Source organism: Drosophila gunungcola, unplaced genomic scaffold (genome assembly GCF_025200985.1).
Source record: "Drosophila gunungcola strain Sukarami unplaced genomic scaffold, Dgunungcola_SK_2 000001F, whole genome shotgun sequence".
In the NCBI taxonomy this organism is placed as follows: domain Eukaryota; kingdom Metazoa; phylum Arthropoda; class Insecta; order Diptera; family Drosophilidae; genus Drosophila; species Drosophila gunungcola.
In genome coordinates, this window is record NW_026453197.1 from 20,415,010 (window position 1) to 20,436,238 (window position 21,229).

The window sequence follows — 21,229 nt, forward strand, 5'->3', positions numbered from 1 at the left end:
ATTAATTGGCTTCTTATGTTTATTTGTATTGTTGTCATTCAATTTAGCATTAATATGTTCTTCTTAAATGGAGCTTATTGTTTTGCCCTGAGCGTAAGTTAAATTAAATAAAAATAACGAATTATTCAAACAATTGTTGGGCCATCAAAAATTTGGTTAAGTTTAAAACTCCCGCCAGCAAATGGGCAGCACTGGCCAAACTATCGATATGAGTTATCAAACTGCAGAACTGTGTCTTCTAACGTTGCCACCTTGTACAATTTTTTTGTTGTTTTTTTTTTGCTTCAAACAAACAAAAATCTCTAATGAGATTTTTATAGTATAAATGTGGGAATATATTTAAGATCGAGGCACCGAGTCATTAACTGTCTACTAATTCTCGGTTTGTTTGTGTAACTGAACAAAATTTGTTGTGCGCATGTAAAAAAATAATACGGTGAGTCTCAGCTGCATACGCACACACACCCACACGCGCTTGAAGCCGCACACGCACACACGTGCAAAAAACGCCGGCTGTAAGAAACAACAACAAAAAGCGATACCGATAAACACACTTTTTCGCGCCCATTGAATTTTTAAATTCAAACAGGCGCATTCATTGAAGGCGAAAGTCTCTTCTTCATTTGCTCGTTTTTCTGTTTTTGGCACGCATTTCGTTGTTGTTGATCGATTGGCAATCGATGAACGAAGTGTGCCCCGCATTCTGTACGTTTTCGTTTTTTTCGCTTTTTTTTTGGACTATTTTCTATTTTCCTTGATGATCTTGGTGCTGTGCCATGAGTTTTCGAAAATAGCCAGCCATTGACACGCCGCCGCGCGCACAAATACCACCCGAGTGGTGAAGTAATAAACCGCAGCACCCAAAAAAACAACCACCTTGAACCCATTCGGAAAACCCACTTTCGAAAAGTGGTCCCAATTCGCGGGGAATTCGGAGCTGTAAAAGTAAAATAAAAGAAAAATTAAGTACTTTACAATGTGCATCTCAAAAAAAGAAGACAAAATTATCAAACCAAAAATAAAATATATTTATATGTAAAATATACAAAAATAAATTAAAAAGAGTATTCATATTAATATTGAATAATACAAATAATAATAAAAATAATCTGCATATCCGACTAAATATATTTTTTTCTATGTAGTCAGTATAAAAAAGTGAACAAAATACAACAACAAAATTAAACAAAATAATCATTTAAAAATCCTAATCTAAAAAAAACATTTTTTCTTTAATTCGTTACTTCATTCATAATAAAAAAAACGCAAAATAAAAATGTGTATAAAGAACAAAAATCCTATAAATATTAAACAATAATATGTTCTTTACCAGTTAAAATACTGAAAATTAATTTATTCAGTGACTTATATGGCAAAATAAAAATGTATAAATAATAATGATTAATAAAAATTTTATAATTATGCAAAAATAATATGATCTTCACTAGTTCAAAAGTTCAAAAAACAATTTAGATAGTGACTCATTAGGCATGCAAACATTATCCCATTTAAAATTATTTTTTAATCACAATTTTGCTTTCCACTTGCAGCTATCCAAATTACCTGTGAACTCAATATGGCTCAGATGACCGAGAAGAGGACAACTTCGGCACGATCGGGAACTGCCGCCAAGGAGAACCACAGTTTGACGGGGCGTCACAGCCAGAATCAGAAACAGAACCACCGCACCGGCAAGGGCATCGAGATTCTCGACTTCCACGAGTCCTGGCTGGAGGAGGTGGAGCTCTACAAGGACAAGATGGTCATGTGCAAGAAGTTGGCTCACCACAATCATGTGCCCGCCTCGGCGAACCACTTTCAGCCTCACCTGGCTGCCGCCGCCGCTGCCGCCGCCCCGATTCGAAATCAGGGCCGGATTATGCAGTCCAGCACTCCACAGCATCGCAGTTCAGCTGGTGGAGGAGGATCGTCTTCCAATCCCTCAGCATCCGCTACCGCATCCGCCTCCAATCGCTCCTCGCCACCCAGCCAGAAGCAAAGATCGCCGCCATCGCCGCGAAAACGCTTGACCCCGGAGAAAATGACCGCTCTTGGAGGTGGCACCGCATCCAAGGCCACCGGCCAGCGCATCACCATCCGGGGATCCCCGCCCAACAGCTCGCCACCCAAGGTGGCCTCCAGTCCCACGCCCGTAGTGGCCAACAGTGTGCTCCAATCGGAGCCATACAAGAAAGTCCAGGTGAGCGTTAATACCATCTTAATTAAATAGATCTATATTATGATGGCAAAGAATTTTTAATGTAATTTTTTTGTAGTTGATCTGTGGTATTGTGTCATAATTTTTTTTTCTTTGTTAACAGAAAATCCTTTTTTTATTAAAAAATAAAAAATTTATGTTTAGTTTCAATATGTTATTAATGCTCATCTTATAGAAAAATTTGTCATAATAAAAGTTTAGTTTCTACGACAATTTTCTTTTTTGGTGAATTCTTGTATTTTAAATATAAAAAAATTATCCTGATATAATTTTAGCTTATTTAAAAGTTTGTTCAAAAGACACACCAAAAGCACAATTTTTCCACTATAAAGGTTATTAGAAACTATTAAATGTTTTTTTAAGGATTTCATATTCAAACTTAATTTAATTTAAGAAACAAAGGACTTTAAAGCATAAAAAGACAGACTAATAAAGATATTTTAGTGTATTTGTCATTATAAAATTTGAATAACACATTTTCATAAAAATGTTTCTTCCTACTCCAATAATGTTTGTTTATCTTTTTTTATGTTTAATCTGCCTTTTTAATTTGCTAAAACGTTTTCCCTGCTTTGCGATCACAAATGTCATTAGCACTTATTGGCATTTTTAGTTAATTTTGCCTAGATTACATTAACAGAAAATCAATTGTATCACGATTCCCCTCATTCAAAACCCCTAAAATGCCAACCAGCATGTCTTCATTTCTTGTGTCACCTTTTCTCTCTGCGTGTTCCATGTTATGCGTTTCCGTTTCCGCTTCCGCACCCTAACTAACCGACCAGATGCTATTGAAGCGCGCCAGGGAGGAGGCCTTCGCCAAGCACTCAAACGGCAGTCCAAGCAACGGATCATCCAAGCGCTCCAGCCTCAGTCCGCCCGGCCAGACCAAGGTGGCCTCCTCGGGCATTTCCTGCTCCAGCACCCAGACCCTGAAGCCATCGGCGCCCAGCAAGATCGTGGTGAACTCGTTCCACGGCAGCAGCATGCTGAGTGGCCAGCAGCAGCAGGAGGAGAAGAGCCGGCTGCTCACCCAGAACGGGCTGACCAAGTCGGCGGTCAGCGCCTTGGAGACGAGCCTCTACGCCTCGCTATACGCCCATGGTCCTCAGAACAGCCAGCAGCAGTCGTACCGGATGCCAGCCGGAGATCACAGCTCGCCCTATGTGGGTGTCTCGCTGAACAAGGGAGCCGGACACGATTACGACCGGAGGCACGACGACGATCCCTGCGCAGGTGAGAAAAAATTCCACAAATTTTATTGATTACCAAAAGTATTTAGGTTCAGAACAAGAAGAAATTATGAACTTCGTTAATATTTCATTATTTAAACTGTGGTTCAAAATAGGTATTTAAAAAATTGTGTAAAAGAGAATTCTTTAGACCAATTTCAAACTTGTGCGTGCCCAAGAAAATGTACAGTATCCAAAAGAAACCCTCAGATTCCTTCTTATATTTATATTATAATATTAAATAAGTCCTTTAACCAAGTAAGATCGTGACAGTATCGCTAGTTATCGCTAAAAATAATATTTAAAATATATTAAAATGCAAACCTTTTGTATTTTTACCATATTTTTTTATTTATTTCAAAGTAGTCCTTAAAGAAAGTAAGAAAGTTAATTGTTTAGATTAATTTCAAGAAAATCTATAATCCCTTTTTGCATTCTTATTTTGATCAAGTAAGAACTCAAGCTCATTATTGCAAGTTCTAACACAGGCAGTCTTAAGAAAGTCTTCAGCACTAAATAAAACCCTCTAATCCCTTCATGTGTTCTATTATATTCTCATTTCAGACCCAGAACCAAGTAAGAATGCCAAGGCCCGAATAAAACTATATTATTCGAAAGAAACCTTATAACCCATTCTTGCATACTCACTTTAAATTAGTCCTTTAACCAAGTGAGAACGTGAATTCATCCGAGAATTTTCGTACTTGTAGACAAGAATATTTCCACCATTAAAAAAATAATTTTCTAATACATTTTTGTATTCCAATAGCCATCGACGACATTAACAACTACGATGATTCGGACTCGGAGGAGGAGTATGTGGGCACGCCCTTCTTTTTGGAGGAGGATAACACGGAGACGCGCCAGAGCAAGCACACTCGCCTGCTGCCGGAGAAGACGCAGTCGAGGGAATCGGTGGCCACCGCGGACTCCGAGGCGTCGATCTACTTCCGTCCGGATGCCATCCTCTCGCCCAGCCTCTTTCCGCATGTTCCGCCGTACCTGAACTTTACCTCGCATGCCGACAAGGGTCCACCCATGCCGGCAGCCTTGCATCGAGTGCTCAAATGGAAGCTCAGTCCCGTGATGCCCAAGATTGTTAAGCGAGTGGTGCTCAACTCGGGCTTCCGCATCATCAAGAGTGGGTTCACCATTGAAAGCTGCCTTTTACAACCTTTTTAATTGTGTTATCCCCTTGCAGACACCACCGACTGGATGGCGGTGTGGGAGAAGCACATGAAGAGCCCCGGCTTTAGAACCATACGATCGCACCAGAAGTACAACCACATACCCGGATCCTTCCGGATTGGACGCAAAGACACCATGTGGCGCAGCATCTACAGCAATATGCAGAAATTCGGCAAGAAAGAGTTTGGCATCATGCAAAAGTGAGCATTGATCAAGGGGATTAAAGAAATCAGATGAGATTCAATGGTTTTTTGCACTGAATGTATAATATGTTTAACTTGGCAAGGTTTGAGAGCATACAAAAATGTTTTAGGAAATGTTTTTAGAAGATTCCAAATTTCTAATTTTAATCGTCAATGCTTTCTTAATTTGAGAGTAAAAAACCCTTAATTAAGATATAAGATTGTTTAAAGAGGATTTATTTGCATACATTTTGTTATTTCAATTTTTTAACTAAGGAGTTATATTTAAAAAATAACATAAGGTCCTTTTTTTATACTAAATGGAAAATATGTTTAATTGGATAACTGTTTATAACATGTAAGACCCATAACAAAAATTTGGTTTAAAAGTTAGGTAATTTTTAAATTCTGTATTTATTTTAACAGTACATTGATTTTTAGTACATTGTTTTTATAAGTTTTTTAGATTGAATAGAAAATGTGTAGAATATGGGAAAAGTTTTTAGAGAATTTTACATTAATTAAAATGGTAGTAGAATAATAGTGAATTATTTTTATGCATTTTATATAGTCATTTAGATAGTTGTTAGATAATGTTAAACCAATAAAATAATATAACATTATTATTATTTATTATTATATTATACACTATCTTTAACCACTCTTTTTTCAATAATGCCACAACAGATCCTACATAATGCCTGATGATTTGGAGAGTCTGCGCCAGGTGTGGCCCAAGAATGCCTCGAAGCTGACAAAGTGGATTGTGAAGCCGCCGGCGAGTGCCCGAGGAACCGGGATACGCATCGTGAACAAGTGGAGCCAGTTTCCCAAGGATCGACCCCTGGTGGTGCAGAAGTAGGTCCACCATTCTTAAGTAACCCATCGGTAATAACCTTTAACCCCATAACTCAGATACATTGAGCGCCCCTTGCTGATCAACGACAACAAGTTCGACATGCGTCTGTATGTGGTGCTGACCTCGATCAATCCGTTGCGCATCTACATGTACAAGGATGGCCTGGCGCGATTCGCCTCGGTGAAGTACAGCTCGGAGCTGGGCAACCTGGACGAGCGGTGCATGCATCTGACCAACTACAGCATCAACAAGTTCTCGCAGAACTATGCCAAGAACGAGGACTTCAATGCCTGCCAGGGCCACAAGTGGACCCTGCAGTCCCTGTGGTCCTGCCTGGAGAATCGTGGCGTGAACACCAAGCACTTGTGGGCCACCCTGCGCAATCTGGTGATCAAGGGCATTGTGAGTGGCGAGTCGGGCCTGAATCGCATGTACCGCCAGAATGTGAACTTTCGCTACAATTGCTTCGAGCTCTTCGGCTTCGATGTGCTGCTGGACGAGAATCTAGTGCCCTGGCTGCTGGAGATCAACATATCGCCCTCGCTGCACTCGGAGCTGCCATTGGATCTGCATGTAAAGGGTCCACTCATACAGGCTGTGCTCAATACGGCCCTGTATCAGGTGCCACCGAAGCTGAATGAACGCCAGCAGGCGGAGATTCTGGAGGAGCTGAAGCTGGCGGGACCACTGTGCCACGACAAGCGCATTTTCACCACCTGCCTGACGGCGGAGGAGGTGCGCAAGCACAATCAGTACACCAACCGGAGCATCGAGTTCCGGGAGGAGTATGTGGACACCATACTGGACAACCTGCTGCCCGACGATGTGCGCTGCCTGATCGTGGCCGAGGATGAGCTGGCCAGGTGCCAGCCGCTGGAGCGCATCTTCCCCACCGCGGGCACCCATGTCTATCTGCGGTATGTGGAGAATGCGCGCTACTACAATCGCCTGCTGGACGCCTGGGAGTCGAAGTACGCCAAGAACCGGGAGCTGGGCATTGCCCTGCTGTCGCGCCACTGCCGCGATAAGTATCATCTGCAGGTGTCGGATGCCGCCATGGAAAAGGTGAACGATCAATTCAATTCCGCCCAATTCCTACCCCCCTTTCCGTACCGCTTCCGCAGCACGTTCTCAAGCCACATTTCTTATCTAGGAACCAAATGTTGCACTTACCGAGATCGATATGCTGCACGTGCGCAAGGATGAGGTCTTGGACGGTGCCACCACGCTGGCCCTGCTCAACCCTGCCCCAACCGCCGTGGACAGCAGCGGAGCGGTGGTGGCGCCCCGTCCGGATGCCTGCATCGAGATTAAGTCCTGAAACCACCTTAGATGACATCGCACATCGACCACATCGCGTGAGAGTCCTCAGTCGCCCTACCGCCCGCCCGCCCGCATATCGAGATCATCATTCAGATCCAGATGCACATTTCCGTTTCCGTTTCCGTCCGCGGCACAACACTGCAACGCCCGTATCCCGTCCATCTTCACTTTGGAATTGTCCAAAACCAATAAAGTTAACTCAACTCCGATCGTCTTTATCCTAGATTTATAAAGTCCAATATTAATTTGATCTAAATCTTGGGCTATGCTATTATTATTTAATTTCTTTATTATGGAATATAGAAAAATTGAAAATTAATAAACAAAATACTCCATTTCCTAATGTGATAATTGTACAAAAATGTTTTCTTTTTTTTTTTTTTTGGTTTTTATACCCTTGCAGAGGGTATTATAATTTCAGTCAGAAGTTTGCAACGCAGTGAAGGAGACGTTTCCGACCCTATAAAGTATATATATTCTTGATCAGCATCACTAGGAGAGTCGATCTAGCCATGTCCGTCTGTCCGTCTGTCCGTCTGTCCGTCCGTTTATATGCAAACTAGTCTCTCAGTTTTAAAGCTATCTGCATGAAACTTTCCCAAAAGTTGTCTTTCTATTGCAGGTAGTATATAAGTCGGAACGAGCCGGATCGGACGACTATAGCATATAGCTCCCATAGGAACAATCGGAAAAATAAATGAAAAAAAATTATAACTTTGCTGTTTTTTAATTTTTTGTTTAGTTCTTCGACATATAGTAATGGTAAAATATTTCCGATTTACGGTTTAAATTTCATCAAAATCGGACGACTATAGCATATAGCTCCCATAGGAACAATCGGAAAAATAAATGAAAAAAAATTATAACTTTGCTGTTTTTTAATTTTTGTTTAGTTCTTCGAGATATAGTAATGGTTTAATATTTCAGAATTACGGTTTCAATTTCATCAAAATCGGACGACTATAGCATATAGCTCCCATAGGAACAATCGGAAAAATAAATGAAAAAAATTATAACTTTTCTGTTTTTTAATTTTTTGTTTAGTTCTTCGACATATAGCAATGTTTAATTATTTCAGAATTATGGTATAAATTTTATCAAAATCGGACGTCTATAGCATATAGCTCCCATAGAAATAATAAAAATATATAAAATAACTATCTAATAATTGAGCTGCAAATAATCATAGTTTCAATGTTTTTTTTTAGCACATACTCAAGTAAATCATAATTTAAATGTTTTCAAAAGTATTTAATTAATGCAATAGCTGCAAGGGTATATGAACTTCGGCTTGCCGAAGTTTGCTTTCCTTCTTGTTCTATTTTAAAAAGATGCGATTGCATGATGCGATTCAGTCAACATTTTGCCTAAGAATTAAATTCTATGAAAGTTGTATGCCACTATTTATTAATTTCTATATTATGGACTACACACAACATGAAAATTAATACAAACAAATTAATCCTTATAGTTTTGGGGCTTAAGACTCTAAAAATCTGCGTTTAAAACTTGGTTTGTAATTTCGGGTCGATTTTCAGCTATTTTTATGATGAAACCCCTTTCTTAATTTCCGAAAAAATCGTCTTTGCAGAAAAGTGACTAAAAACCTGCAGTTCAAAATCCATAACTTTTCTTTCCGGCATCCGATTTCGATGAGGTATATCTTTTAAGACTTGTGGCTTTAGTTTCTAAGAATCTGCATTTAAATTTTGATTTGAAATATTAAGTTGTTGTTTTTACGATATAAACACATAAATAATTTCCAAAAAATATCATTCCAAAAAATCACCAAAAGCCTGCAGCTCTAAATCTATAACTTTTCTTTTAAGAATCTGAGCTCGAAGTGGTATATCTTTAAACTCTTGCGGCAAAGTGCTCTAAAAATCTGCGTTTAAAGCTTGGTTTGTAATTTTGGGTCGATTTTCAGCAATTTTTATGATGAAACCCCTTTCTTAATTTCCGAAAAAATCGTTTTTGCAGATAAGTGACCAAATACCTGCAGTTCAAAATCCATAACTTTTCTTTCCGGCATCCGATTTCGATGAGGTATATCTTTTAAGACTTGTGGCTTTAGTTTCTAAGAATCTGCATTTAAATTTTGATTTGAAATATTAAGTTGTTGTGTTTACGATATAAACACTTAAATAATTTCCAAAAAATATCATTCCAAAAAATCACCAAAAGCCTGCAGCTCTAAATCTATAACTTTTCTTTTAAGAATCTGAGCTCGAAGTGGTATATCTTTAAACTCTTGTGGCAAAGTGCTCTAAAAATCTGCGTTTAAAGCTTGTTTTGCAATTTCGGGTCGTTTTTTAGCAATTTTTGTGATGAAACCCCTTTCTTAATTTCCGAAAAAATCGTCTTTGCAGAAAAGTGACCAAAAACCTGCAGTTCCAAATCCATAACTTTTCTTTCCGGCATCCGATTTCGATGAGGTATATCTTTAAAGACTTGTGGCTTTAGTCTCTAAGAATCTGCATTTAAATTTTGTTTTGAAATATTGAGTTGTTGTTTTTACGACATAAACACTTAAATAATTTCCAAAAAATATCATTCCAAAAAATCACCAAATACCTGCAGTTCTAAATCTATAACTTTTCTTTTAAGAATCCGATTTCGATGAGGTATATCTTTAAACTCTTGTGGCGAAGTGCTCTAAAAATCTGCGTTTAAAGCTTGGTTTGTAATTTCGGGTCGATTTTCAGCAATTTTTATGATGAAACCCCTTTCTTAATTTCCGAAAAAATCGTCGTTGCAGAAAAGTGACTAAAAACCTGCAGTTTAAAATCCATTACTTTTCTTTCCGGCATCCGATTTCGATTAGGTATATCTTTAAAGACTTGTGGCTTTAGTCTCTAGGAATCTGCATTTAAATTTTGTTTTGAAATATTAAGTTGCTATTTATAGGAAATTAATTTCCAAAAAATATCATTTCAAAAGATCTCTATAAACCTGTAGTTCTAAATCTATAACTTTTCTTTTAAGAATCTGAGCTCGAAGTGGTATATCTTTAAACTCTTGTGGCAAAGTGCTCTAAAAATCTGCGTTTAAAGCTTGGTTTGTAATTTTGGGTCGATTTTCAGCAATTTTTGTGATGAAACCCCTTTCTTAATTTCCGAAAAAATCGTCTTTGCAGAAAAGTGACCAAAAACCTGCAGTTTTAAATCCATAACTTTTCTTTCCGGCATCCGATTTCGATGAGGTATATCTTTTAAGACTTGTGGCTTTAGTTTCTAAGAATCTGCATTTAAATTTTGATTTGAAATATTGAGTTGTTGTTTTTACGATATAAGCACTTAAATAATTTCCAAATAATAACCTTCCAAAAAATCACCAAAAACCTGCAGTTCTAAATCTATAACTTTTCTTTTAAGAATCTGAGCTCGAAGTGGTATATCTCTAAACTCTTGTGGCGAAGTGCTCTAAAAATCTGCGTTTAAAGCTTGGTTTGTAATTTCGGGTCGATTTTCAGCAATTTTTATGATGAAACCCCTTTCTTAATTTCCGAAAAAATCGTCTTTGCAGAAAAGTGACCAAAAACCTGCAGTTCTAAATCCATAACTTTTCTTTCCGGCATCCGATTTCGATGAGGTATATCTTTTAAGACTTGTGGCTTTAGTTTCTAAGAATCTGCATTTAAATTTTGATTTGAAATATTGAGTTGTTGTTTTTACGATATAAGCACTTAAATAATTTCCAAATAATAACCTTCCAAAAAATCACCAAAAACCTGCAGTTCTAAATCTATAACTTTTCTTTTAAGAATCTGAGCTCGAAGTGGTATATCTCTAAACTCTTGTGGCGAAGCGCTCTAAAAATCTGCGTTTAAAGCTTGGTTTGTAATTTCGGGTCGATTTTCAGCAATTTTTGTGATGAAACCCCTTTCTTAATTTCCGAAAAAATCGTTTTTGCAGATAAGTGACCAAATACCTGCAGTTCTAAATCAATAACTTTTCTTTCCGGCGTCCGATTTCAAAGAGGTATATCTTTTAAGACTTGTGGCTTCAGTCTCTAAGAATCTGCATTTAAAATTTATTTTGAAATATTAAGTTGTTATTTTTATGAAATTAATTTCCAAAAAATTTCATTTCAAAAGATCACTATAAACCTGTAGTTCTAAATCTATAACTTTTCATTTAAGAATCTGAGCTCGAAGTGGTATATCTGTAAGCTCTTGTGGCAAAGTGCTCTAAAAATCTGCTTTTAAAGCTTGGTTTGCAATTTCGGGTCGATTTTCAGCAATTCTTGTGATGAAACCCCTTTCTTAATTCCCGAAAAAATCGTCTTTGCAGAAAAGTGACTAAGAACCTGCAGTTCAAAATCCATAACTTTTCTTTCCGGCATCCGATTTCGATGAGGTATATCTTTTAAGACTTGTGGCTTTAGTTTCTAAGAATCTGCATTTAAATTTTGATTTGAAATATTAAGTTGCTATTTTTAGGAAATTAATTTCCAAAAAATATCATTTCAAAAGATCACTATAAACCTGTAGTTCTAAATCTATAACTTTTCTTTTAAGAATCTGAGCTCGAAGTGGTATATCTTTAAACTCTTGTGGCAAAGTGCTCTAAAAATCTGCGTTTAAAGCTTGGTTTGTAATTTCGGGTCGATTTTCAGCAATTTTTGTGATGAAACCCCTTTCTTAATTTCCGAAAAAATCGTCTTTGCAGAAAAGTGACCAAAAACCTGCAGTTCTAAATCCATAACTTTTCTTTCCGGCGTCCGATTTCGATGAGGTATATCTTTTAAGACTTGTGGCTTTAGTTTCTAAAAATCTGCATTTAAATTTTGATTTGAAATATTGAGTTGTTGTGTTTACGATATAAACACTTAAATAATTCAAAAAATAACCTTCCAAAAAATCACCAAATACCTGCAGTTCTAAATCTATAACTTTTCTTTTAAGAATCTGAGCTCGAAGTGGTATATCTCTAAACTCTTGTGGCGAAGTGCTCTAAAAATCTGCGTTTAAAGCTTGGTTTGTAATTTCGGGTCGATTTTCAGCAATTTTTATGATGAAACCCCTTTCTTAATTTCCGAAAAAATCGTCGTTGCAGAAAAGTGACTAAAAACCTGCAGTTTAAAATCCATTACTTTTCTTTCCGGCATCCGATTTCGATTAGGTATATCTTTAAAGACTTGTGGCTTTAGTCTCTAGGAATCTGCATTTAAATTTTGTTTTGAAATATTAAGTTGCTATTTATAGGAAATTAATTTCCAAAAAATATCATTTCAAAAGATCTCTATAAACCTGTAGTTCTAAATCTATAACTTTTCTTTTAAGAATCTGAGCTCGAAGTGGTATATCTTTAAACTCTTGTGGCAAAGTGCTCTAAAAATCTGCGTTTAAAGCTTGGTTTGTAATTTTGGGTCGATTTTCAGCAATTTTTGTGATGAAACCCCTTTCTTAATTTCCGAAAAAATCGTCTTTGCAGAAAAGTGACCAAAAACCTGCAGTTTTAAATCCATAACTTTTCTTTCCGGCATCCGATTTCGATGAGGTATATCTTTTAAGACTTGTGGCTTTAGTTTCTAAGAATCTGCATTTAAATTTTGATTTGAAATATTGAGTTGTTGTTTTTACGATATAAGCACTTAAATAATTTCCAAATAATAACCTTCCAAAAAATCACCAAAAACCTGCAGTTCTAAATCTATAACTTTTCTTTTAAGAATCTGAGCTCGAAGTGGTATATCTCTAAACTCTTGTGGCGAAGTGCTCTAAAAATCTGCGTTTAAAGCTTGGTTTGTAATTTCGGGTCGATTTTCAGCAATTTTTATGATGAAACCCCTTTCTTAATTTTCGAAAAAATCGTCTTTGCAGAAAAGTGACTAAAAACCTGCAGTTTAAATCCATAACTTTTCTTTCCGGCATCCGATTTCGATGAGGTATATCTTTAAAGACTTGTGGCTTTAGTCTCTAGGAATCTGCATTTAAATTTTGTTTTGAAATATTAAGTTGCTATTTATAGGAAATTAATTTCCAAAAAATATCATTTCAAAAGATCTCTATAAACCTGTAGTTCTAAATCTATAACTTTTCTTTTAAGAATCTGAGCTCGAAGTGGTATATCTTTAAACTCTTGTGGCAAAGTGCTCTAAAAATCTGCGTTTAAAGCTTGGTTTGTAATTTTGGGTCGATTTTCAGCTATTTTTATGATGAAACCCCTTTCTTAATTTCCGAAAAAATCGTCTTTGCAGAAAAGTGGCCAAAAACCTGCAGTTCTAAATCCATAACTTTTCTTTCCGGCATCCGATTTCGATGAGGTATATCTTTTAAGACTTGTGGCTTTAGTATCTAAGAATCTGCATTTAAATTTTGTTTTGAGTTGTTGTTTTTACGATATAAGCACTTAAATAATTTCCAAATAATAACCTTCCAAAAAATCACCAAAAACCTGCAGTTCTAAATCTATAACTTTTCTTTTAAGAATCTGAGCTCGAAGTGGTATATCTCTAAACTCTTGTGGCAAAGTGCTCTAAAAATCTGCTTTTAAAGCTTGGTTTGCAATTTCGGGTCGATTTTCAGCAATTCTTGTGATGAAACCCCTTTCTTAATTCCCGAAAAAATCGTCTTTGCAGAAAAGTGACTAAGAACCTGCAGTTCAAAATCCATAACTTTTCTTTCCGGCATCCGATTTCGATGAGGTATATCTTTTAAGACTTGTGGCTTTAGTTTCTAAGAATCTGCATTTAAATTTTGATTTGAAATATTAAGTTGCTATTTTTAGGAAATTAATTTCCAAAAAATATCATTTCAAAAGATCACTATAAACCTGTAGTTCTAAATCTATAACTTTTCTTTTAAGAATCTGAGCTCGAAGTGGTATATCTTTAAACTCTTGTGGCAAAGTGCTCTAAAAATCTGCGTTTAAAGCTTGGTTTGTAATTTCGGGTCGATTTTCAGCAATTTTTGTGATGAAACCCCTTTCTTAATTTCCGAAAAAATCGTCTTTGCAGAAAAGTGACCAAAAACCTGCAGTTCTAAATCCATAACTTTTCTTTCCGGCGTCCGATTTCGATGAGGTATATCTTTTAAGACTTGTGGCTTTAGTTTCTAAAAATCTGCATTTAAATTTTGATTTGAAATATTGAGTTGTTGTGTTTACGATATAAACACTTAAATAATTCAAAAAATAACCTTCCAAAAAATCACCAAATACCTGCAGTTCTAAATCTATAACTTTTCTTTTAAGAATCTGAGCTCGAAGTGGTATATCTCTAAACTCTTGTGGCGAAGTGCTCTAAAAATCTGCGTTTAAAGCTTGGTTTGTAATTTCGGGTCGATTTTCAGCAATTTTTATGATGAAACCCCTTTCTTAATTTCGGAAAAAATCGTCTTTGCAGAAAAGTGACTAAAAACCTGCAGTTTAAATCCATAACTTTTCTTTCCGGCATCCGATTTCGATGAGGTATATCTTTAATGACTTGTGGCTTCAGTCTCTAAGAATCACCAAAAGCCTGCAGTTCTAAATCTATAACTTTTCTTTTAAGAATCCGAGCTCGAAGTGGTATATCTTTAAACTCTTGTGGCAAAGTGCTCTAAAAATCTGCGTTTAAAGCATGGTTTATAATATCGGGTCGATTTTCAGAAATTTTTATGATGTAACCCCTTTCTTAATTTCCGAAAAAATCGTCTTTGCAGTAAAGTGACCAAAAACCTGCAGTTCTAAGTCCATACCTTTTCGCTAGGCATCCGATTTCGATTTGGTGTACGTTTAAAGTCTTGTGGCTTAAGTCCAGTTTTCCCTAAAACCAGCACTTAGTTTGTAACTTTAAATTGATTTTTTTGAAATTTTAATTTTATACTAAAATACGCTAAAAAATACGTTTTTTCAATTTTTTTTTTTATATAGGTACAGTTTTAAAAATATTATAAATATAAATATTACAATAATATATTTGAAAAGGCACAAGTAAAATAAACAAGCAATTATTTTCCAAAACAGAAAATAAAAAATTAATAATTTAATATTTAATTAATATTTATATATTAATATAATTTTGTTATAATTAAAAGTAATTAACATTTTTTATATGTATTAGATTGTTGGGAAATGAGTTCATTTTACCAAAAATCAAGAATTTTAACGAGGTTGATATTTTTCGGTATGACCATTTTTATAACTCGTTAGAGACGGACGAACTTTGACGATTCCCGGCAAACATCGATGTGACCGATAATTTGAAAACATCGATGACATCGATGTGGCTATCGAGGTTTTTCCATCTCTACTTTCTTACACTGTGTTTTAAATTTAAGAAATCAAAACAAAACAAGTTAAATTAAAATGTATTGTATTGTATGTTAATTATAATATAATGTACATCTTTACCACGCTAAATAATATTATTAAATATGATCGGAACATGTTGGCTGGATAATACAAGAATTGGATCTGATACAATTGGATGCACGAGAAAAAAGAAGTCATTGATTTTTCACTAAGTTGCTAGTTAAAATATTAAAAAAAACATTGGTGCGGTAAGAAGTGGAGCTTGGACCGCAAAACAGCAAAATGAGTGGTAAGAATCGAATAAATTATTTAAAGTAATGGTATTCTATTCAAGTTTGTGGTTTTGTTTGTATGGCAAAGCATTTTGCGGAGACAGTATGGGAATTCGCAGTCTACTTTTGGGGAGTCGGGTTGGTTTTGGCTCAGGGGGATGAAGGGGGTTAAGGGTCCTGGCAGAAAAGGACGCACCTGCGCCTTAACCTCATCTTCATCCTCTTTAAAAGTCCACCCCCTCGATGAAGTCATCAATTTTGTTACATTGTATATACAGTGGAACCTATCTCATGCGATTACTTTTCTTAAAAATCGAGGTTTATTTTTCATTAACGCAGAGATAGTTTAAAATGAAAATAATTTATTTTTTTTTTCATAGAATTTATTGTTTATTTTCATAGAAAAATATAAATAATATACATATAATGTTTGAATTTTTATCATTTAAATCAAAGCTAGTATTAAAATAAGTTTCATATACTTTTAAACTATAACTAGGATGTATCATGTTTTGTTTTGTTTTCTGCTTTTAGGAACAATCAAAAAATTAAACCTAATATGTATTTTTGTATATGTTTTCGAAAAAATTCAGCTAACGATCTAAAAATGTAGATAAAATACATGTCATTTTTTAAAATTTTATTATTTATAAAACATTTAACCATTTCAAACAGGCGACGAAAGTGGCGAGGAGAAGCAGATCCTGAATTTATCCAAGAAGAAGCTGAAGAAGGTGCCCAAACAGGACGATGCACACAGCATTCGGCAGCTCATCCTCGATGAGAATGAGCTGCAGAAGATCGACAACATAGACTCGTACCTCAAGATAGAAACGGTGACTAGCACACTTTGCCCCAAAATAGAACCCATAACTAATTTAGACTCTGACCAAAAGCTATCCTTGGCCAAAAACCAATTGCTGCGGATGTATGGCGTCTGCAGGCTGCACTGCCTCCGCGAACTGAACCTCTCCTTCAATGGCATCCTATCCATCGAGGGACTTAAAGATTGCAACCACCTACGCGTATTGAATCTGGAGGGGAACAACATCAAGACCATCGAGCACCTGAACACGAATGTCAATCTGGAATCACTGAATCTGGCCGAGAACAGCATCTGCAGCATTTCGGATATGTCCTTTTTGCGCAACCTCAAGGAGCTCTATTTGCACGGAAATCGGTTGACACATCTCAGACTGTGCGACAAGTACTTGCCCACCTCTCTGGAAACCCTAACGCTGGCGAAGAATGGCATCAACGATCTCAACGAGATCTGCACGCTTTCCCATCTCAGCAATCTACTGAGCATCTCGATCACGGACAATCCCTGTGTGAACATGACCAACAGCTTGGAGTAAGTTTGCTTATGGAGTTGAATATCTGATAATATGTCGAAAACATGCGCCAAAAAGATTAACTTATTTAGAAGAAGAGCAGTTAAGTTAGCTTAAAAAGTTATAAATGAATTTAGATTGTTTTTTAAATTATATATTTATTAGAAGAAAAGTTTAGGAGCTTTAGGCCTTAAGAGAAAAAATACTATATAAAAAAACTAATATATTTAATAGGAAAACAAATTTCTAGTTTCCTTTGTTATACCCTTGCAGAGGGTATTATAATTTCAGTCAGAAGTTTGCAACGCAGTGAAGGAGACGTTTCCGACCCTATAAAGTATATATATTCTTGATCAGCATCACTAGGAGAGTCGATCTAGCCATGTCCGTCTGTCCGTCTGTCCGTCTGTCCGTCTGTCCGTCTGTCCGTCTGTCCGTCTGTCCGTCCGTTTATATGCAAACTAGTCTCTCAGTTTTAAAGCTATCTGCATGAAACTTTCCCAAAAGTTGTCTTTCTATTGCAGGTAGTATATAAGTCGGAACGAGCCGGATCGGACGACTATAGCATATAGCTCCCATAGGAACAATCGGAAAAATAAATGAAAAAAAATTATAACTTTGCTGTTTTTTAATTTTTTGTTTAGTTCTTCGACATATAGTAATGGTAAAATATTTCCGATTTACGGTTTAAATTTCATCAAAATCGGACGACTATAGCATATAGCTCCCATAGGAACAATCGGAAAAATAAATGAAAAAAAATTATAACTTTGCTGTTTTTTAATTTTTGTTTAGTTCTTCGAGATATAGTAATGGTTTAATATTTCAGAATTACGGTTTCAATTTCATCAAAATCGGACGACTATAGCATATAGCTCCCATAGGAACAATCGGAAAAATAAATGAAAAAAATTATAACTTTTCTGTTTTTTAATTTTTTGTTTAGTTCTTCGACATATAGCAATGTTTAATTATTTCAGAATTATGGTATAAATTTTATCAAAATCGGACGTCTATAGCATATAGCTCCCATAGAAATAATAAAAATATATAAAATAACTATCTAATAATTGAGCTGCAAATAATCATAGTTTCAATGTTTTTTTTTAGCACATACTCAAGTAAATCATAATTTAAATGTTTTCAAAAGTATTTAATTAATGCAATAGCTGCAAGGGTATATGAACTTCGGCTTGCCGAAGTTTGCTTTCCTTCTTGTTATAAATAATCTAAAGCAGATGAAATATTTATACAAATTTAAACAATAATTACAATTATTCTTATAAATATCCTTTTTCCAGTGGCTTTGACTACCGCCCCTTTGTCTTGAACTGGTGCATGAGTCTGAAGTACATCGATGGCTATGTGGTGGATCCAATCGAGAGTCTGAAGGCGGAGTGGCTCTATAGCCAGGGGCGTGGTCGCCAGTTCCGAGTGGGCGAACAGACGGGCCTGGCCAAATACCTAAGCTCCATGTGTCCGCTGGTGGGAAAAGCGCTGGAGAACGAGAACGACAGGAAGCTGCGATTGATCCTGAGTAAGGCGCAGCACCACCAGCGGCAATTGCAGGAGGAGATCTTGGATAATGCCAACAGCTCGGCCAGCACTTCGCCCTCATCCCATCGCAAAAAGCCCACGAGTCGCATTCAGTCGCCACGATGTATGTTTGTCAATTATTTATTATTTCTGTATTTTTTTGTAAATATCCCCCATTTTTATCCCCCATTCTGTAGTCTCCCGTTTGAGTGGCCGCCAAGGATCGCCGGAATCCATGGCCAATAGCTATCACGGCAACAGCAGCAGCAACAACAGCATCGTCAGCGACAACGGATCGGCAAATCAATCGCTGCAGATGAGCATTTCGCTGATCGAGAACATCAAGAACGATGGCGAGGGCTACTCGCTGGCCGGCAGCGGAATGTCCAGCAGTGTGACCACCAAGACCTACAACTCCACGGAGTCCACGCCAAGGAATATAACACCAAATCCATACAATGGTAAGGCACTTAAGGGGTCACACACAGTTGTAAGTACATTTTTGGGTATAATAATATTCATTTCAAACAACAAATTTCAACAGATTTAGTTAAATAACGCTATAAACTAGTATTTAATCAAATGATTTAAAAAAAAAACCTTTTTGGCAAAATGGTTGGCAACAAAACTAATGATTTAAGAAAAACATTGTCAAATTATTTTGGTTATCGATTTAATAATGCCATTTTAGAAAAAAAAATCATTTAAAATCAAAACACTAGACAATCTTGTTTCCTTTCAATCACTGCTCATGTTTTTAATAATTTTTTTGGGTGGACTTGAACTTTTAACTATTAAATAGAAAAACTACTTTATTTTGAATAATTTCAATGTAACTAGTTGCGTTTACCCCTTTAAACACTTTGACTAATCTTTAATCCTTTAACCACTTCGCAGATCAAACGTTCATCAGTCAAACTCCGTCTGGAGGTCCATTGGCGGCTGCCTCGAAAATGGTGCCAGTGCCGGAGACCCTGATGAGTCCGGATGTCTGTCCCGCCGCCGTGGCCCAAAGAGTGACGGTTACCGCTCTCAACTCGCAGTTGCACAAGACAAAGGTCAACAAGAACAAAGGTGGCCAGTGGAACATAGTCTAAATTTAAGACTTGCCAGCTTATAGGTGATTTTGTACTCCACAGACAACAAACTGAACTTGCCGAGGGTGCGAAGTCCGCAGCTGAAGAGGAACCAGAGTCCCACGAGCAGTCCGCGCAGGCTGGCCACCAAGTCGGGCGGGGACAAAATGCATCAGCAGCAGGAGAAGCTACAGACATCGGCGGTTATGGTGGATGCCGGTGGCTTCAGCACTTGCTCCGATGACGATGGCGAGCAGATCAACATCGAGAAGCTGCGCGCCATCAGAAAGATGGCTGCCCAAAAGCAGCAGCAAATGCATCAGGAGCAGCTGAAGCAGCAGGTGGATAACAGCCTCAACTGCGAGGATCGCTTGATCGAGCATGTGACGGAGTCGTCGGCAGTCACCATCCAGAAAATGTGGCGGGGCTATCATACGCGCAAGAAGACCAACAAGGACATAGCCGAGCGACTGCAGCGAAAACGCACGCAGGAATATATCGAGTAGGTTGTTTTAAAAGTTGTATTGCTGGTCTTGAAGATTTTTTTTTAAGTAACTAAAGCTTTGCTTGAATTCATCCAAAGTGGGGATTTTTGAAATCCGGTTCTCCTGACTTATATTAATTATTTTTGTATTTTAAAATGAAAAAATAAGTATTGAAACAGTTGTATACTAAAGAAGTCGCGTTTGGGCTGTGCCTTATTATTTGTGTATTTGCTATTGAAAAATAGGTATTGAAAAAACTTGGATCCTAAAGAAATCGCGTTTTTACATTGCAATTGAATAAAAGAGTGCCAAGCTGACTTTAAACATTTCAAAACCAATATAAATTTGTTCCTAACTCTAGGATAACGTATCACAGTTTTTTAATAGCCTCTTATTCTTATTCCCAGGCAACTTGGCAAGGACATGATGCTAACCAAAGCTCAGCTGGAGAACGAGCGCAAGATCCAGCAGTTGCAGATGCAGGCCATCAATGCGCTGTGGAAGAAGGTGTCCACAATGGAGGTGGATCCCAAGGGACTCCCAGTGGCCGCAACAGTCGGAGAGGGCGAGGACACCAACGGAGGAGGAGGAGGAGGAGGAGGCGGTTCTGGCCACCTCAGTCTCGATCAGAACTCGGCGGCCGTCGTCAATGATCTGGCCAAGCGATGCACCATGCTCACCGATCAGGTTCAAATGCTGCAGAGTTCGATCGGGACCATTGTCAATTGCCTGACCATGGTGTGCAATCTGCCGCAGGATGCCATCAAGAAGCAGGCGGAGATCATCGACTGCAGCTCCACGCAGACGGACCTGATAGCCGTGCACACGCCGCAGATCGAGGATCTCACCAATTTTCCATTCACCAAGACCAGGCCATCGACTCTGGCCCTGGAATCCATGCACGAATCGCTGGCATGCCCCAAAATCGATGAACTCAACGATGTCGATCTCAAGGAGACGCACGACGACGACGCGACTCATCTCGAAAAAGAAGCATGAAAAATCCCAGTTAATAAAAATGAGGAGTGTAAACGCTTTAAGGATCGATCTCAGCGCTTATTAATATTCCTCGTGTAGGCTTTTTGTGTAGCTTTTGCAACAATTTTTAGATCGGTTACGTTCAACATAGAAGTAGCAGCAACAGCAGTCACAACACACAATTTTTTGTTACATTTTTGAGATGTAGTGATGGTGGAAAAACTAAAAAAAACTTGTGAACAAATCGTAAATACAAATTTTTGTAAAACACAAAACAAATTTGGTTTTGGGCATTAATGTTCGGGTAAT

At 37.3% G+C, this 21,229-nt stretch overlaps 2 protein-coding genes across 7 annotated transcripts; both read left to right on the top strand.

The window, feature by feature from the left end:
* The first annotated feature begins 262 nt into the window (after nt 1-262).
* LOC128261937 (tubulin monoglutamylase TTLL4) lies at nt 263-7,345 on the top strand. 5 transcript variants are annotated; one of them, XM_052995897.1, is made up of 9 exons: nt 263-436; nt 1,551-2,200; nt 3,016-3,454; nt 4,015-4,026; nt 4,220-4,591; nt 4,652-4,838; nt 5,508-5,678; nt 5,736-6,744; nt 6,833-7,345. In XM_052995897.1, the coding sequence occupies exons 2-9, from the start codon at nt 1,577-1,579 to the stop codon at nt 6,998-7,000; spliced, it is 2,982 nt and encodes a 993-aa protein (XP_052851857.1). In that variant the 5' UTR covers nt 263-436; nt 1,551-1,576; the 3' UTR covers nt 7,001-7,345. The 5 variants fall into 5 exon arrangements, with proteins under 5 accessions (XP_052851857.1, XP_052851853.1, XP_052851856.1 ...); XM_052995893.1 differs by having other exon boundaries at nt 266-436; nt 3,004-3,454; XM_052995895.1 differs by lacking the exon at nt 263-436 and adding an exon at nt 498-515 and having other exon boundaries at nt 3,004-3,454.
* A 7,865-nt stretch (nt 7,346-15,210) lies between these two features.
* On the top strand, nt 15,211-21,189 carry LOC128261917 (centrosomal protein of 97 kDa). Of its 2 annotated transcripts, XM_052995858.1 has the most exons (8): nt 15,211-15,528; nt 16,187-16,347; nt 16,408-16,865; nt 18,147-18,505; nt 18,579-18,842; nt 19,279-19,455; nt 19,521-19,959; nt 20,350-21,189. In XM_052995858.1, exons 1-8 carry the CDS (start codon nt 15,522-15,524, stop codon nt 20,939-20,941), a joined length of 2,457 nt encoding a protein of 818 aa, XP_052851818.1. In that variant the 5' UTR covers nt 15,211-15,521; the 3' UTR covers nt 20,942-21,189. The 2 variants fall into 2 exon arrangements, with proteins under 2 accessions (XP_052851818.1, XP_052851819.1); XM_052995859.1 differs by lacking the exons at nt 15,211-15,528; nt 16,187-16,347; nt 16,408-16,865; nt 18,147-18,505; nt 18,579-18,842 and adding an exon at nt 19,081-19,213 and having other exon boundaries at nt 20,350-21,188.
* The last annotated feature ends 40 nt before the right edge of the window (nt 21,190-21,229 follow it).

Excerpts from the sequence above, each read along its gene's own strand:
- LOC128261937 (XM_052995893.1), top strand. The coding sequence starts at position 1,577 with ATGGCTCAGATGACCGAGAAGAGGACAACTTCGGCACGATCGGGAACT. Across the intron at positions 2,201-3,003 it reads AGCCATACAAGAAAGTCCAG|ATGCTATTGAAGCGCGCCAG; the intron begins GTGAGCGTTAAT and ends CTAACCGACCAG. Across the intron at positions 4,839-5,507 it reads GAGTTTGGCATCATGCAAAA|ATCCTACATAATGCCTGATG; the intron begins GTGAGCATTGAT and ends ATGCCACAACAG.
- LOC128261917 (XM_052995858.1), top strand. Across the intron at positions 18,843-19,278 it reads AACACCAAATCCATACAATG|ATCAAACGTTCATCAGTCAA; the intron begins GTAAGGCACTTA and ends ACCACTTCGCAG. Across the intron at positions 19,456-19,520 it reads AAAGGTCAACAAGAACAAAG|ACAACAAACTGAACTTGCCG; the intron begins GTGGCCAGTGGA and ends TGTACTCCACAG.